At 32.8% G+C, this 17,123-nt stretch overlaps 1 protein-coding gene across 1 annotated transcript; it reads left to right on the top strand.

Annotated features, from left to right (window-relative positions):
• Positions 1 to 8,844: 8,844 nt before the first annotated feature.
• On the top strand, positions 8,845 to 16,412 carry LOC110019072 (40S ribosomal protein S8). Its single transcript, XM_020716611.1, has 5 exons — positions 8,845 to 8,950; positions 9,033 to 9,105; positions 9,385 to 9,721; positions 15,650 to 15,825; positions 16,154 to 16,412. Exons 1-5 carry the CDS (start codon positions 8,947 to 8,949, stop codon positions 16,236 to 16,238), a joined length of 675 nt encoding a protein of 224 aa, XP_020572270.1. The 5' UTR covers positions 8,845 to 8,946; the 3' UTR covers positions 16,239 to 16,412.
• Positions 16,413 to 17,123: the final 711 nt, after the last annotated feature.

Here is a 17,123-nt window from a genome sequence, read left to right as displayed (position 1 = left end):
TCTGACATGTAAAATTTTATATTAGCTTTTGGTGCATTTTTCTCCTCGTAATCGTTCTACACATTATACAATAATTTTTTGAAGGGTAATGAACACATCAATGTGCAGGTACCAATGGCCAAACATGCATACAAAGATACAATTCTTATGAATTTTAAACCAATTATAGAACATTTTTTGGACATCATTGCTCATAATAAAAATGAGGCAAATGATTTATATTTCAATTATGCATACCAAATAAGATTGAGTGTTTGGAATAATCAAATCAATTATTGGTCAAACATAAGATGTATAGAAGCAAAATATTTTCTATTACAAGTTCTTTTGAAGAAAATACTCAAAATAAGTAGTATAGTGAACTTCTAGAAATCAGATACTATGATTAGTTGCCCTGCAATGATTATGTCTGTCATTAATCATGCAAGTAATTGAACTATTAATAGATTCATAGAATCCACAATCATTCATTAGCAATGTCAGGCGATCAATGTGTTTTGAGATCGCAACGAGGCATCACCGCTGCAAGTAATTGAACTATTAATAAATTCATAGAAGTCCACAATCATTCATTAGCAATGTCGGGCAATCAATGTGTTTTGAGATCGCAACGAGGCATCACCGAAGACAAAACAGTTGTGGTGTAGTCGATGAAACAAGTAAAAACTAAAGCGACCAATGCATCTAGGTATCTTATCGAGGAGGTGTGAGTACAGAATATTGGTTTTTAAAAAACTGTTGTATTAAATATATTAAAAAAGAGAAAGAATTGATAATGAAGTGATTAGTGTCATAATGCAAATACTTTATAAAAGATCGGTTGAATAAAATATTTTTTGTATGAGATATTCAATTTCATGTGTTAGATAGACTGAGCAATTTTCTTTTTTAGCAATGACATGACATATTTACTATATTGTTTCAGATATGTCATAGTTTTTCTACACAAGTTATTAACTCGATAAGCATAATTTTGTTTGTGCACTTTTTGGAGTTAACTATTATTGACAAAATATTTTATTTAGGGTAACATTCATAAGAGAGACAATTGCATCGTTCACTTAGCTATTCAAAAAGTTCACTAACACGATGCAAAAAATCTTAATAACCTCTAAATAATTGCAAAAAAATCTTCAAACATATTCAAGTAAATCTAAATTTCAAATAATCCTCAAGCATCCACAAATAACTTTAAACTCAAACAAACTCTAAATAACTCTATAGATAAACTTCAAATATCTTCAAACAAACTTTAAAAACACTCCAAAATACACTTGAACAAACAACCCTCTTAACTTGAGATAAACCCTAAATCAAGCAAACCGAATTAGCTCAAATCAAGTTTTAAAATGAAATCAAATTCAATCAACACAAGCCTTCAGCTCAAGTAAATCAAACAAGTCAAACTCTTTTCAAATAAATTCATAATTTCAATTTTCAAGGTGTATCTTCTTCTCATGGTTGTTTAACCCATGTCCTAGACCTTTTCATGATACGTTGTCACTAGTCTTATAATCATAACCTTTCAATTCCGATTAAAGATTTTAAAACCCATTCGTTGACCCGAGCTCTAAAACATGAATCTTCAAGACACTTACCATATAATCATGCACAATAAAAGACAATAATTTAATCGAGAGTATTCTCGGGGGCCATAACTCACGAGATATAGTTTACAACAATGGCTTATATTTGTAGAGACATCAGAACCTAAGATAAAATAAGCTATATATTATAACTGTAAGATATTTGAAAAACCTTTGGTTTTCACACACCCATAAATCTAAAGGTAATATTTATATCTCTTGGGGTACCATATTATTCTTCAAAGGACGTATCTGGTCATTTAGCTAGAAATATTCCAATATCTATGGTTTATACCCAACAAAAAAATAGCCCACTAGTTATGATGATAATTTATATCACAATTGAAGGAATATATTATCGAATTTCATATTGATCTAGTTAAGCAAATGGTATACAAATTATCATTAGTGATTTATAAACTCACAATTTAAGATTAGTAAATAAATGTAAGGCTAATCTTTATTGGCAAGCTAAAACCCACATAAGGTTGGTTTATACTTGACAAAATCTCTCCAATATTAAATTAAACATGATATTTATTAAAAAAGGGGAAAATTATCATACATACCACAAAAGACTCATTTCACTTTTAAAAATTTAATAATAAAGTGTTTTTGATGTGATGTCAAAGGTTTGAGTGGCATGTTTGTAAATATAAAAGTTTGATTGTTAGAAATGTAATGCCCCTAAATATTTTTCATGAAGCTAATAATAATATCATAATTAATATTAAGTCACCAACACAAACTCACCCGCGCGCCCACACACACACAGATATATATATATATATATGCGGAATGAAGAACCCTTAGGATTTTAATGTATTTTTTGTTTTTGGATGGGGATCCTCCTTCCCTCCCTCTTTTTGTATTTTCATCTTATATTAACATGTAAGGAGCCACGAGTTGCTCTTATATATATATAAAGATAAATTTGTCAACTTTTACTAAAAACAAGCTATGGCTCAATCAATAATCATCATTTTTTTAATAAATAATTTTTTTTAAGTTATTTGGTAGAATTTTAAATTAATGGTTATCTACTTAATAATTTTTACTAGTTTAAACTGAATATCTTTCATGAAATTTTAACAAATTAATGTCTTCTACTTGTCAATAATGTATTATATGATTACTAAAATCAAATAAAATGCATCACCATAATACTTCAGAATATATGAGGACTAGAGTTGAAGACTTAGAAGTCTCTTAAAATCATTGCTTTAAAGTTGAAGACCTAAAAGTGATTCATATATATTAAAATGGAAGCATTATATGAACAAGAAAAATAAAAACTATATTTTATTTCATCAAATGTACAATTATAAGCCACGTGTTGAGTGTAAATCATGAGACTCCTTAAAATAAATCAAAATAATAAGTTAATATTTAAGAATGTATTATTACTCACCTACCCATTCAAATTATCGCTATCTTGAGTATTGGTAGGTCACCAACAAATTTTTCATCATCCAACAAGAATCTCGAGGCAATATTTTAAATAAGAAATATTAAAATCTTGATAAAAAGTTATTCAGAGCTCCGATTTCAGCAAACTTATAGTTAAACTGACCGACTCGATGAGACGAACCTAATGATATCAAAGTTAGTCCAATCCGAGTCAGATCAAGTCCATATCAAATCATTAAATCACTCTTAGAAGATTTCCAAACACATAGTGAGTTCATAGTCGAATTGAGCGTCTCGACAAGTAAAATCCAACAAGCAAAGATTGCTCAATTCTGACATCGTTAAGGCACTCAGATGTTCATCAAACACCATTTGATTGAGGGAAACTCTCCAGACCGTCCGATCAAAATGATTCATATTTTTGCATTAATTGCACCCAGAACACTATAAATAGAGTCTCACCCCTCACATGAGAGGGGGCTGGAGAGAAAACTTTAGGAGCTCAAGTCCAACAACTTTCCTACCATTGTCGATTGTCGTCGACCACCACCGATAGTCAGCCACCAATGCCGACCTCCGTCGACCGCCGCCGATCACCGACGACTACCGTTGACCAAACGTCTTCAGTCTACATTGTAACTTAGAAAATCTAGTAATACTTTCTCGTCTGTGGGACAAGGCTCCTATGTAATCATAAACTTATAATGGAGTTTTATAACTAAGTCAGGTCTCGTGGTTTTTTTCATTTTACGGGTTTTCCACATAAAAACTTATGGTGTCATCCCAGGTTGTTTCTCTTTCATCTGAGTTTGTGCTGAATCCTCGTGCAAACGCTAAAACGATAATTATATTCATCTATAATTGAAAATAATTGGAATAATTCAACTTACTTTAATGTTAGGATGAGTTGTCCCACCAAAATGTTTAACCAATTAGTGATTAAATGGTAATGTATCTTAAAGATTTAGTTTTAATAATAGTTGATATATTTTTTTATTAACTTATTTCATCAAAAGTTTGAGCTAAATTTGCCTTCAAATAATCTTTATAATCTCAATATATGCTTAATAAAACCTCAATTTTGAATAAACAAGCACCATAGTTCTTTATTTCGAATGTGATATTCTTCTTGTTTAACTTAAACACCACTATAGTGACTCAAAATTATTTATGATACTATACAATTCATTTTCCTTCTGCTAATATTGCTCACAATTTTAGAGAGTATATAAAATTTGGAGCTAAAACATTCATGACTCTTCGACGTATTCTTGAGCTCTTGTCATGGCTTCTCTATTTGTTTCATCATCAGGGATAAGAAATTATCATTCTAATCAAATAATTCATCATCTAAAGAATACTTAGTTTCCTTAACTTTTAGTCTCTCGTGCTTCTTAGCCTCTGTATTTATTCATCAAATAATTCTCTCCCTACTTCAATAAACTTTACAATATTTGTATTCCTTATGAACATTCTCATGATAATTAACCGTCCTTTTATGCTTGACTACTAATTTGTTTTGGATGTATTAAAAAAAACAAATAAAGGAAAAACTTGTCACATTGTAGTATAAATGATTATGCATAGCTATAACGTATAAGTTACTAGTCATCATGTCTACCAACCCCACATGGAGCCAACTAAGCCACTTCATATGTATTCATAATTGACCCATCCCTTTAGTTTTCAAATGATGGAAGGCCTATTTTTCTTACTATAAAGATCTTGTTTGAATGTGTTGATCGCATGGATTTAGGATTCATTTCTCATGTTAGTCCTCCACACCTTTAATCCCTTCTGTAAAGATACTTCAACATCATTTCACCTTCACAAATCATGACACCCTTATTGAACCCAACGAGTCAACTTTCATAACCAATTTGGCTTCAATAATAATATTCATTTTCACATCCCAAGATGATGTTTCTGCCTTAGAACTCCGCCTAAATATGATCATCTTGGAACGTGTTATTATGGAGGAAGTTACTAACCAAGTACAGGTTGACATCATTGATTACTTAATAATGGCAATCAAGAAAAGTAAAGTTTATAAGAGAGAAAAAGAAGAAGTGTAAGTAGATAGAAGAAAGAAGAAGAAAATATTTATACAAATTTCTTTCAACAATCAATCATCTTTTGCCAATATCTCAAACCTTGCCCAGTAAATTTATTACTTGCTACAAGGATTGTCGTCTAAAATCCACCTCTTGTGCATCTTAGACCTGTTGGGTAATGTGGAGACCCAGTCCACCAAATTTAATTAGCTTCTTAATTAAGTATGTCTCCTAACGCTCACCTACCACACCCACCTACCGCTCACCTACCTCTCACTTACCGCTCTCATATTTTCTATAAATAGTCTCTTTTGGTTTAAAGGAAACGAAAGCCAAGCAAGGCCAAGTCAAGTCATCTTGAGGGCTAAGAGAAAGAGAGGAAGAGAGAGCTAAGAGAAAGAGAGGAAGAGAGAGTAAGAGAGAGGAAGGGAGAGAAGAAAATAGAGATTTTTTTGTAAACATTGAGGCGTTCGACAATGTAATTCTTCGAAGTAGTAAAATCCTCCGCAGCCCTGTGGACGTAGGCAAATTTGCCGAACCACGTAAATCTGTGTGTCGCTCTGGTGTTTTTTCTGTGTGCAATTTTGCTCGTTCTATTTTTCACTTTATTGCCGTCGTTTTTCACAACAACTCGAATCAGAGCCTTGAGTTCAAATCTAAGGAAGAACAATCGGCAGAGACGAAGCGATGACATCGAGGATCGAGAAGTTCAATGACATATATTTTGCTTACTGGAGGATGCAGATAGATGACTACCTCTATGGGAAGAAACTTCATCTTCCATTACTGGGAAAGCGGCCAGAAAAGTTGGGCAAGACGGAATGGAATCTGTTGGATCAACAGGTTCTGGGGGTTATGGGCAAGGCGGAATGGAATCTGTTGGATCAACAGGTTTTGCGGGTTATACGATTAACCCTGTCGAGATCGGTTGCCCACAACATCATCAAGGAGAGAACTACTGCAGATCTCATGGCGGCTTTATCAGGTATGTATGAAAAGCCATCGACGAATAACAAGGTGCATCTGATGAAAAAATTATTCAACATGAAGATGACGGAAGGTGTGTCCGTTGTTCAACATCTAAATGATTTCAACACTGTCACAAATCAATTATCGTCTGTTGAAATTGATTTTGATGATGAGATACGTGATCTGATATTGTTGGCATCGTGCCAAATATTTGGGAAGTCATAAGGATGGTTGTTAGTAGTTTTGCATGTAAATCTAAAATGAAATGTTATGATATTCGTTATTTGATTTTGGCTGAGGAGGTGCGCAGGAAAGATTATGACGAGATCATAGGAAGGATTCTGACGAAGCCTCGTGTTCAAGTTCGGCGCTGAATGTTGATTCCTGAGGGGAATCACATGAAAAGAAGAGGGGAATCACATGACAAGAACTCAAACAAAGGAAGATCAAAATCAAAGTCTGGTCAGCAGACAACCTGTTGGAATTGTGGCAAGGCTGGCCACATAAAAAGGAACTGTAGGAATCCTAAGAAGAAGAAGAATGATGATGCTAATCTTGTAACTGAAGAAATACATAATGCATTATTTTTGGCAGTTCACTGTTCTTTTGATGACTGGATATTGGATTCAGGGGCTTCCTTCCATACATTTTGCCGTCGGGAGTTCATGCAAAATTATGACTAGATATTGGATTCAGGGGCTGTCGTCGGGAGTTAATGCAAAATTATGACTAGATATTGGATTCAGGGGCTTCCTTCCTTACATACATACTTGAGCTCTTGTCATGGCTTTTCCATTTGTTTCATCATCAGGGATAAGAAATTATCATTCTAATCAAATAATTTATCATTTAAAGAATATTTAGTTTCCTTAACTTTTAGTCTCTCGTGCTTCTTAGCCTCTGTATTTATTCATCAAATAATTCTCTCCCTACTTCAATAAACTTTACAATATTTGTATTCCTTATGAACATTCTCATGATAATTAACCGTCCTTTTATGCTTGACTACTAATTTGTTTTGGATGTATTAAAAAAAACAAATAAAGGAAAAACTCGTCAGATTGTAGTATATATGATTATGCATAGTTATAACGTATAAGTTACTAGTCATCATGTCTACCAACCCCACATGGAGCCAACTATGCAACTTCATATGTATTCATAATTGACCCATCCCTTTAGTTTTCAAATGATGGAAGGCCTACTTCTCTTACTATAAAAATGTTGTATGAAGGTGTAGATTGCATGGATTTAGGATTCATTTCTCATGTTAGTCCTCCACTCCTTTAATCCCTTCTGTAAAGATACTTCAACATCATTTCACCTTCACAAATCATGACACCCTTATTGCACCCAACGAGTCAACTTTCACAACCAATTTGGCTTCAATAAAAATATTCATTTTCACATCCCAAGATGATGTTTCTGCATTAGAAGTCCGCCTAAATATGATCAACTTGGAACGAGTTATTATGGAGGAAGTTACTAACCAAGTAGAGGTTGACATCATTGATTACTTAATAATGGCACTCGAGAAAAGGAAAGTTTATAAGAGACAAAAAGAAGAAGTGTAAGTAGATAGAAGAAAGAAGAAGAAAATATTTATACAAATTTCTTTCAACAATCAATCATCTTTTGCCAATATCTCAAACCTTGCCCAGTAAATTTATTACTTGCTACAAGGATTGTCGGCTAAAATCCACCTCTTGTGCATCTTAGACCAATACTCTAACGAATGTCTTTTGAAGATTGAACTGAAGGATGCTTCTACTTCAACTTCCATTAACATGTAGCTCAGCATTTTTACTCCCCAATATGAATGACAAATTAAATTGCCATTTTTACAATTAATTCTTTTTTTTTTTGACAAGGGGTTTGTTGATTTGTTGAAAAAGGAAAAACTGTCAACGTAATGTATTGTATTTGCTAAATTTTAGTTACTAGTTTAAATGTAAAATAAATATCGGATTTTGAATTTTATTTTTTCGTTTAAAGAAAATTAAATTTAATGGAAGATAAATATGTTAAAGTCGACAACAGAGGGAGGGGATGGTGGCGACGGCGGTTGGCGGTGGCAAGCAACCACTGCGGGCTGGCCTCAGGGGCTATCGGTGATAGTGTTGGTGGCCGGGGGGCAAGTGGCGATAACTGCTACATAGTGGGGGCAATGAATAACAAATCACATTTGGGGCGACAATTAGCAGACGACCGATGTCAAAGGTGGTAGTTGTCGAATAACGGCAGTTGTAGGCAGTTGTATCACTTTAGACAAAATAATGTATTTGAAATTCGGCCAAATACAAAGAATTTCAAATACATTGACTAGAAAGAGAATTTCAAATGCATTAGAATTTTACAACACATTTATTTTTCTTTCGATCATATATTTGAATTTTTAAATCTCTGTAAATAGTATATAATGCACTCGTTTCGTTGTTGACCAAAGCTTTCTTAAATAAATGTAAGGTTTAAATGAAGTGTTAAAATTATTTACTAGAAATCATAATAACTTAATTAAATAAATGTTTTGATGGAAATTAAATAAAGTTAAAATTTAATTTTATAGTATAGATACAAAAAAAAAAAAAAACATATTTATAAATTTATTACAAATTTAGGAATAAATTTTTGTTAAAAAATAAATGATCATTGGCAAACGCAATTTTTATAATTTATGTACGTGCTGTAATGATTTAATGCAAAAATACGAAGAAAAATGTAAAATAAAGGATGCCATTTCCAATATATGTAATAATATAGTTGCTTATTCCAAATTGTCGTATCATAGATCACACAAACTTTGGGCCTTTAAATAGATCCTAGGGTTTCATCCTGCGTAGCTCACGAGCGGGTAAGAGAGGCACGGAGGCGGTCGGGTGGCCTAGGAGTGCAGAGGCAAGCGTCGTCATTTCTTTCGGTTTGTCACAATGGGTAATGATCCATCCTTGACTTCAAAACTTTTCGATCTGCCTGCTCAATTCTCAGTCACGGCGTATTCTTCTTTGTATACCAGGTATCTCTCGGGATTCCTTGCATAAGAGGCGTGCTACGGGCGGCAAGAAGAAGGCCTGGAGGAAGAAGAGAAAGTAAGTATCGTCCACTCATATTTTTTTCATCTCATCCAAAAAATTCTTGATATGGGGACCTACCAATCCGTTGGTTTTTCATAGTTTCAACTCTATATCAAATATTTTGTTTAATTGAACAATTTCATAGTTAAATTGGTTGATTCTATATGTGAAGAGGATCAACAGAGCTAGGCGGTGTTTTTTTTTAGAATTTGTATATGAATTATGCTCCTTCAACCCCGTGAGCGTGATTTTATATAGATCTTGATTAAGAGTTTGTCTTTTGAACTAATTAAGGTACGAGCTGGGTCGGCAGCCAGCCAACACCAAACTTTCCAGCAACAAGACGGTGAGGAGGGTTCGAGTTCGAGGAGGCAACGTCAAGTGGAGAGCTCTTCGCTTGGATACTGGAAATTACTCATGGGGGAGCGAAGCTATCACCCGCAAAACTAGAATCCTCGACGTGGTTTATAATGCCTCGAACAATGAGCTCGTGAGGACGCAGACTCTAGTGAAGAGTGCTATCGTGCAGGTTGATGCTACCCCTTTCAAGCAGTGGTACCTCCAGCACTATGGGGTTGAGCTTGGGAGGAAGAAGAAGGCCGCCGCTGCAACCAAGAAGGATGCGACTGAGGTGGAATCTCCTTCATGTTTCTTTTTAAGTCACATTATCTTTCTTCCCCTCTTTGCATAAATGCTCTTTTATGTTTTTTTCCCGCAGAATTCTTTTGCAAAATGTTGCTTCTTTGTTTGTTGAATTCTTAAAAAGTTTCATCTTTTGTGTGTTTTGTCAGGTTGGTTTGTTTTGTCAAAGGTCCGTTTAAGCTCTTTATCAAAGTATTTTTTTGAATTTTATATTGTTAAATGATTTAGGCGTGTACAGTGATTAGGCTATATAGCATTACTTTTATTTCATTTTGAAACTCTTTTAGTGGACATTGCAAGTCTATTGCTTTTTTTTTTTTGCTGGCTGCGAGAATCACACAAAAGATATTCCCATAGATTGTGATTTCATAATTTTATTTTTTTCTTTAATTGCAAACGCTTGAAAGGAAATATTGTGGCTTAGGTCATGTTTGGTGTTTCATGGCTTAAGATGTAAAAATTACACACTTAATTCATGCAATTCCCAAAGGTGAGAGTTCTTTCACATAATTATTTAATTTATTGCTAGTATGGCTATCATGTGGAGCCCAAGCTTTGACTCGTGTATTTGACATTTTATATGGTGAAGGGTTCCATGGTCTAATTTGGCGTTATTATCATCATTGTTTCCTCTATTTCAACTGGTTGATACGTTCATGTTGTCGGTTGAGTTGCTGCATGAGTTGATAACTATATTTATTTAAGTTTTTTAGTTTTTCATAGCTCATATTCTTGTACTCATGTAATTTTTTATCTACACTCTAGTTTTCTTAATCATTCCAAATTTATTTTAACTAATTTAATGGTGCATTTTTACCCTTCCCCATAGATGCCCAAACCATTTAGACCATTTTTTATATCTTAATGCCTCATCATGTGTCTATTTTATTGCCATATATCAATCCATCCTTGCTAATTTACAGTTTTACTCATACATGACTTTCATTGAATGGCATGTGCCATGGTGCGATTTGGTGCTCCTTTGGTGCCATTTGCATAGCGCAGCATGGGTGGTTAAAGCAATATAAGCTATTTATGGGTAATAGTGTATTACTCCCGTGGCATGCTATATTTGATTAGGGCTTGAAATTAACTTTAATAGTATGCATATATTATTTGTTAATTTAATTTTAATTTAATTAAGTTTTTGGTTTGTGTTTTGATTTATGAATTAAATTGGATATGCATCCGGGATTTCAACCTCTCTCTCTCAATATCAACCTTGATACTCCCCCATCTTGTTTGTTTAGGCCTCCCTCTCCCTTGGCCTTAACTCTGCCCAACCCGCAAATCTCACGCAAGAGCTTCTACAAGCATTCACTGAGCTTACCAATCCATTTGCACTATTGATGTTTTTTTCACCATTTACAAGTATAGTTTTACTTCTAGCTTAATGGATAAGTAAAATTGTTTGCGAGGAAGAAAATCTTGGTTTTGAGACTTTAGTTAATAAGCGAATAAGTTGTGTAATTCTGAGCATCAATGATTTTTTGTTGCCATTCATTTAATTATTTGAGCTAATGTTGTTTCAAACCAGTATAACTAGGCCAGGCATGTTATCGTTGTTCAATTTTTAATTTCCTAGTCACTTTTGTCTTGCATTGCGAACTTTGTGAAGCTTACTTAACATGCTCATGAGCTTGTTTTGCTTGAAGAATCTCACTAACTAATTCTCTTTAATTGTATTATTTTGAATTTTTTTAGCTTCTCTTTTACATTTTAAGTTTTTTGTTTTAGCGGATTTCAGTATTACAAATAAAAAAGGGAAGTTATGTCTTTTAAGTTTTTTTTTTATTTGTCGGTTTATGTTTTGTACCTTTTAACACAATGAATAATTCAATAGTGGATGATGTTTAACCGTTTCATTTATATATTTCCTGATACGTAGATTATTTGTGAAAGGGATCACCAAATGCAATTTTGTTACATGAAATTGGTAAAGCTATTCAGTATTGCTGTAGTATAATGAATAAATTAGAGTTTTCTTTTTTTTTTCTATCACTAATATGCTAGTGACTGTTAGGCTAGTATTTTGTAGTCGATTGAAATACAAGTTTATTGTTTTCTTGTCAAGTGAGAAAGCTATTCTATCAGGAGCTAATTATATGTGTAGGATGAGGTGCTGCAATTTGAAATGTGAGAAGCTCTTGAGATAGTTTACCAATAGTCAATTTAGAATTCATGGGATAAAATGACTAGTTTCATTATGAGGATTTTTGTAGAAGTTTTAGAAGAAATTAGAAATGGATCATACGTGGATAAATAGGCTGGGTGAAGTGGGGAGTGACACATAATTCTTAAGAAAAAGTAATGCGATTTTAGAAAATGAAACAAGCTGAATGCTATTGTAGCCTAATTAGTGAAAGAAAATTAGGATTCTTGTAGAGGGGTAATGATCAAAGCAAACATCATAACTTCTATGATTTATTTGATAAAATGAATATGATGGAGAAAAAGAGATATATAGAATCGCCAAGATATTAGATAAGGGATTTAGAAAATTTGATCAAGTTATATATATTAAAAATGAAGATTATAGGATCTTGGTTAGAAATAAAGATATTAGTGAGTGTTTTAAGGGGAAAAAAAATTTGGATGAGCATGATGTACAATATAGATTAATTTGAAAAAAAATGAAGTTAAATTGGCTTTGAAAGAGATGCAAGGTAAGACATTTGGATTATATGGGATATTTATTGAATTCTAAATAGTTATAGAGGATATTGCTGTGAATTGGTTAATAATTTTTTAATAGAACTTTAAAAATTAAGAGGAATTCAAATAATTACATTACCATTTAAGAACAAAGACAATGTGTAAGATCACACTAACTATATATGAAGCGAATCAGTCAAACAATGAAGTAATGGGACCGCTTAATAGAATCTAGGCCTGAAAATGTTACATCAACTTTGCTGTTTTCATGTTAGAAAAAATTATATGAAAACAATCTTTTCATCAAGAGAATTAAATGAGAAACATAGAGAGCAAAGAAAGCATCTTCCTATCCTTTTTATTAATCTTAAGAAGATGTATGATTGAGTATCAAAATAATTGATTTGATGTGATATAAAGCATAAATGTTTGTGCTGACAATATGTTGATTATATTACATTTATTTAAGATGGAGTATTGTTAAAAGTTAGCGAGGAGTGACAAAAGTATTTTCAATTACTTTAGGTTTATATAAAGGATCAACACAAAATCGTCACTTTCTTTGTATTGTGTATGTTGATTCTTTTGAATGATATAAGCTACTTGTTTTGGGGTATGTTTTTTGTAGATGTTATAATTGAACTTGGTGATACATCCATTGAATCAATGATAAATTAGAACAATGGAGGAAATGTTTAGAAGATTGAGGCCTTAAAGTTGGTAGAATAGAGACTGAGTATGTGTGAATGAATTTTAGTTGGCATGATATTAAGAATTGTATTATTAGAAGAAATTTTTATGTCTTGGTGTGATGGGTTTTAAGACTCTTGGAATTTAATATGTAAAAGAATGAACATATAAATGATGTTATAACTTTCAGAGTGAATATGGAGACTTAAATCCAAATTTTATTGGTTGAAATTAATTTGTCGATGTTGCATTCATCATTATCTTGGGCTGTAGAAAATTCATTAATTTTTAAGTTGAGTGAGACAAAAAATGAGAATGATGACATGAATATGTTCAAACTAGAAAGAAAAATCAACGAATAATTATATTAAAGATAATATAGTATTATTATAATGATAAAGTGATTAAAAATGAACGTACAGAGTTTGACATATGCACATGTGTGGAAAATATATTGCTGGATGAGTTGATAAACTTATTATCGGGCATTTGGAAGGATATGGGTAATCAGGTTAAAATAATTTGCAAATAATAGGTTTAATAACTTAGAAAACATTCAGCATGAATAACTGTATTTTTATGATGCAATAGCAAATACATAGGATATGCTAAGGATGATGACGATGAGGGGGAGAAGAAAAATATGTGTCTGTTGATGCAATGTTTAAACAATAGTCTGAGGCTTACATTGGAATTCATGATAGGAACATTATTACTGGGAAATTTTTGTATTGAATCAGGTTAAGAATTTCTTGAAACAATATATATGTATATATATTTATGATTTGATTATTTACCACATTCTTTTTTAATATTTTTCTATGAACTTATTTCTATGTTATTGTTGGCCTAGCTGAGTGCTTTTTCTATTGTTTATGCTCTGCATGCTTTACTTCAACAAATTGTGTGATGTTTAAAAATTACCCCATCCATATGAAATGAAAATCTTGGGGGTTGTTTGCGATCAGTTCTGTTTTTTATTTCTATTTTTGTTTTAAAAAATGTGCTTGTTTAGTGTGTGTTTTTTTTAATTTTTATTTCTAAAAACATATAAACATGTTTTTTAAAACACTTAAAACAACTTTTAGGTGTTTTAAAAAACAGTCAAATCTTAATCAAACATACTAAAAATGTTGTTTCAAATAAAAACATAAACTGAACGAAAAACAATAAAAATAGAAGTGATCCCGAATGGCCTCTTAGTTATTAAGATTTAATAATTTTTCATTCCTTGAAGGATGTTATCATTCTAGCAGTGTAGAGGATTAGATGCATATCAGCAGTCAATCATATGGCACTCCACATGCCACTTCTGATGGTTTCTTACACATTTGGTTTGATTTTTCTATAATTGTAGAATCGGAATGTTATTCATGAATTATTGGAGTGCCAATCGTTTCTTGCTATTCCAATCCCTCATCTCTGTTCTCTTTTTAATATAATTGCTACATTACACATGTCCAGGAGACAATCATCCTTTTCTTATTGTTGGTAATTATTGCAATTGCGGGGTGCGCAAAAGTTGAAAAGCTCGTGTGGCTTTTTCTTTGCATGTAATGAGTTGACATGTTTAATTCCATTATTAATTGTGTATTATGTTAACATGGATATATCATATTTGTTAATATCAAATAGCTCACAGAGCATATAGCGCGGCTTAAGTTATGTTTTAAGTTTCTCAGCTCATAAAAAATGAATGAGTAGTTTATTGATAATTCAATAATATTAGCAAAACTATCTTGGATGAGAAAAAAAGCAAATCATCATATTAGAAAATCAAGTCTCATTCCGAAGAAACTAAATATATTTATAATTAAAACATCATGTTCCTAATGTCTGCAATAGTATTAGGATAAAATATTGAACATAAGAAGGTTATGTGGAGTTTCATGAAACCTTCGCACTGTTCTCATTGCTAATTTTATATCATTTGCTCTCTTTTCATATATAAATTAGAACCGACTTTTTCATTGTTGATATTCCACACAGGAAGGTTATATTGCCTTCGATTTTCTTAATATATTCATCATTTGATTTAAAAACTGCATCCACTCTTTTATAGCCACACGAGCATCTCAATTATAAATACACAAGAACAAAATGTGTCTCTCAAATTTCCCCCTTTTTTATGAAAAGGCATTTACATAAATACCATCCAATTGTTATATATCTACATATCTAACACCAAAATTTTATCTTTTACATTTATACCACCGAAATATTTTATATCACTATTTTAACTATTAATAATGTTAAATACACCTGTAAATGTATAGGTAAGGCAGGGGGCATATGTAAAAATTGAAGTGTAGGTGTTAGATATGTAATTACAAAAGAATTGTTTTGTATGTGTGTAAATTTTTCTTTTATAAATTGGTGAGGAAGGCAGAGTCATCGCTTCACTGTTTTCTAATATGCTAAATCCATGCTTTATTATGATCAGCACATGGATTTAAATTAAGAACTCTCTCCGATCCTCCGACATCAACTACATTAATGGGGTATACCCCTCAAAAATATTATCTCATACTCTGCTCTCACACCTTTCTGTTTGTTTCTATGTTGTTTGTAGGGACAAGAGGGCGAAGCTGCGCAGGACGAGGTAAAGAAGAGCAGCCACATCCAAAGGAAGCTGGAGAAAAGGCAGGAGACCCGCAAGCTTGATGCCCACATTGAGGAGCAGTTTGGCGGTGGGCGTCTTCTTGCCTCTATCTCATCTCGCCCTGGCCAGTGTGGCCGTGCCGACGGGTAACTCCTCATCTTTATCATTAGAAGATTCGAAGAAGATTTACATACAGACCACTCAATTCCTATGTATTTACATATCCAACCCCTGAACTTCAAGTTTTTACCTGCATGCCACCTTGCCTACGCATAAAAAGGTTCATTTTCACTTTTTAGGAGTTGAAGTTGGTGATATTTTTTTGATGTGACATGAAAGATGTTAGTTTTTATTAATGTAAAAAATAAAGTTGAAGTGTTAGATATATGTAAATACAGGAATTGGGTGGGTATGTTTGTAATTGCCCCTGGATTCCATTGTCGTAGAATTAATATGTTTTGCTTCCTTCTGCAGTTACATTCTGGAAGGGAAGGAGCTGGAGTTCTATATGAAGAAGATTCAAAGGAAGAAAGGCAAGGGTGCCGGTGCAGCTGCATGAGAACTTCTAGGCTTACCTTTACTAGGGTTTTGGCTTATTCTGCAAATGCTATTTGGGTCCACCAGTTCGGAAGTTATAACTGACAGTATGTATTATTTTCTTTTTTATTCGTGTTTCTTTTCGACTTTTGCTGAATTGGTAATACCAAAGGATATCTCTTTTTATTTGTATTGTTTTCTTTTGGTGAGGGCTTTCATTAGTTTTATGGACTAATTTCTTTACCCGCATCCGTCCGTAATGTGGGAACCCTTGCTTATTTGACACTACACTCGGACTCGGGCGCGGGTGTAGCGGCCCTAGCATACTTTTCACTATTTTCAGACTATACAACGCGTCGCTTCGAAGGGACGCCCTAACACTTACACAAAGATCAACGGGTGCGGGTGTATTATTTTCCTTTTTATTTCTCGTGTTTCTTTTCGACTTTTGCTGAATCGGTAATGCCAAAGGACATCTCTTTTTATTTGTAATTGTTTTTTTTGGTGGGGGCTTCTACATACTTAGCACTCCGAAACTTTTATATTTACCTATTTTACATCAAAACTTTCATGAAAAGTAGCGCTCATTATGATCTTTTAATAGTTAAATTCACCATTTCTTTCACAGGTAAAGTACAATTTAAAAATTAAATTTTGGATGTGAGATTGAAAAATCCATAAGAATTGGGTGCTATTAATGTAATTTTTCTTTTTTTGGGCTAAATTAATGGATTTTCTTGCAGATATTTTCTCATGAAATGGTAAATTGCAAGTAAATTATAGTGTATGGCTGTGTATTGCAATCTCAAAAAGATAGTTCGGTGGAATCTGATCCATAGCCAAAAAATTCTTACGCATTTATACATAGCTTTAATATTAATTTGTATAACATCCACATAAAAAGAAC

The sequence above is a fragment of the Phalaenopsis equestris genome, unplaced genomic scaffold (genome assembly GCF_001263595.1).
Source record: "Phalaenopsis equestris unplaced genomic scaffold, ASM126359v1 Scaffold000044, whole genome shotgun sequence".
Lineage (NCBI taxonomy): Eukaryota > Viridiplantae > Streptophyta > Magnoliopsida > Asparagales > Orchidaceae > Phalaenopsis > Phalaenopsis equestris.
This window is presented reverse-complemented; position numbering and strand designations above follow the sequence as displayed.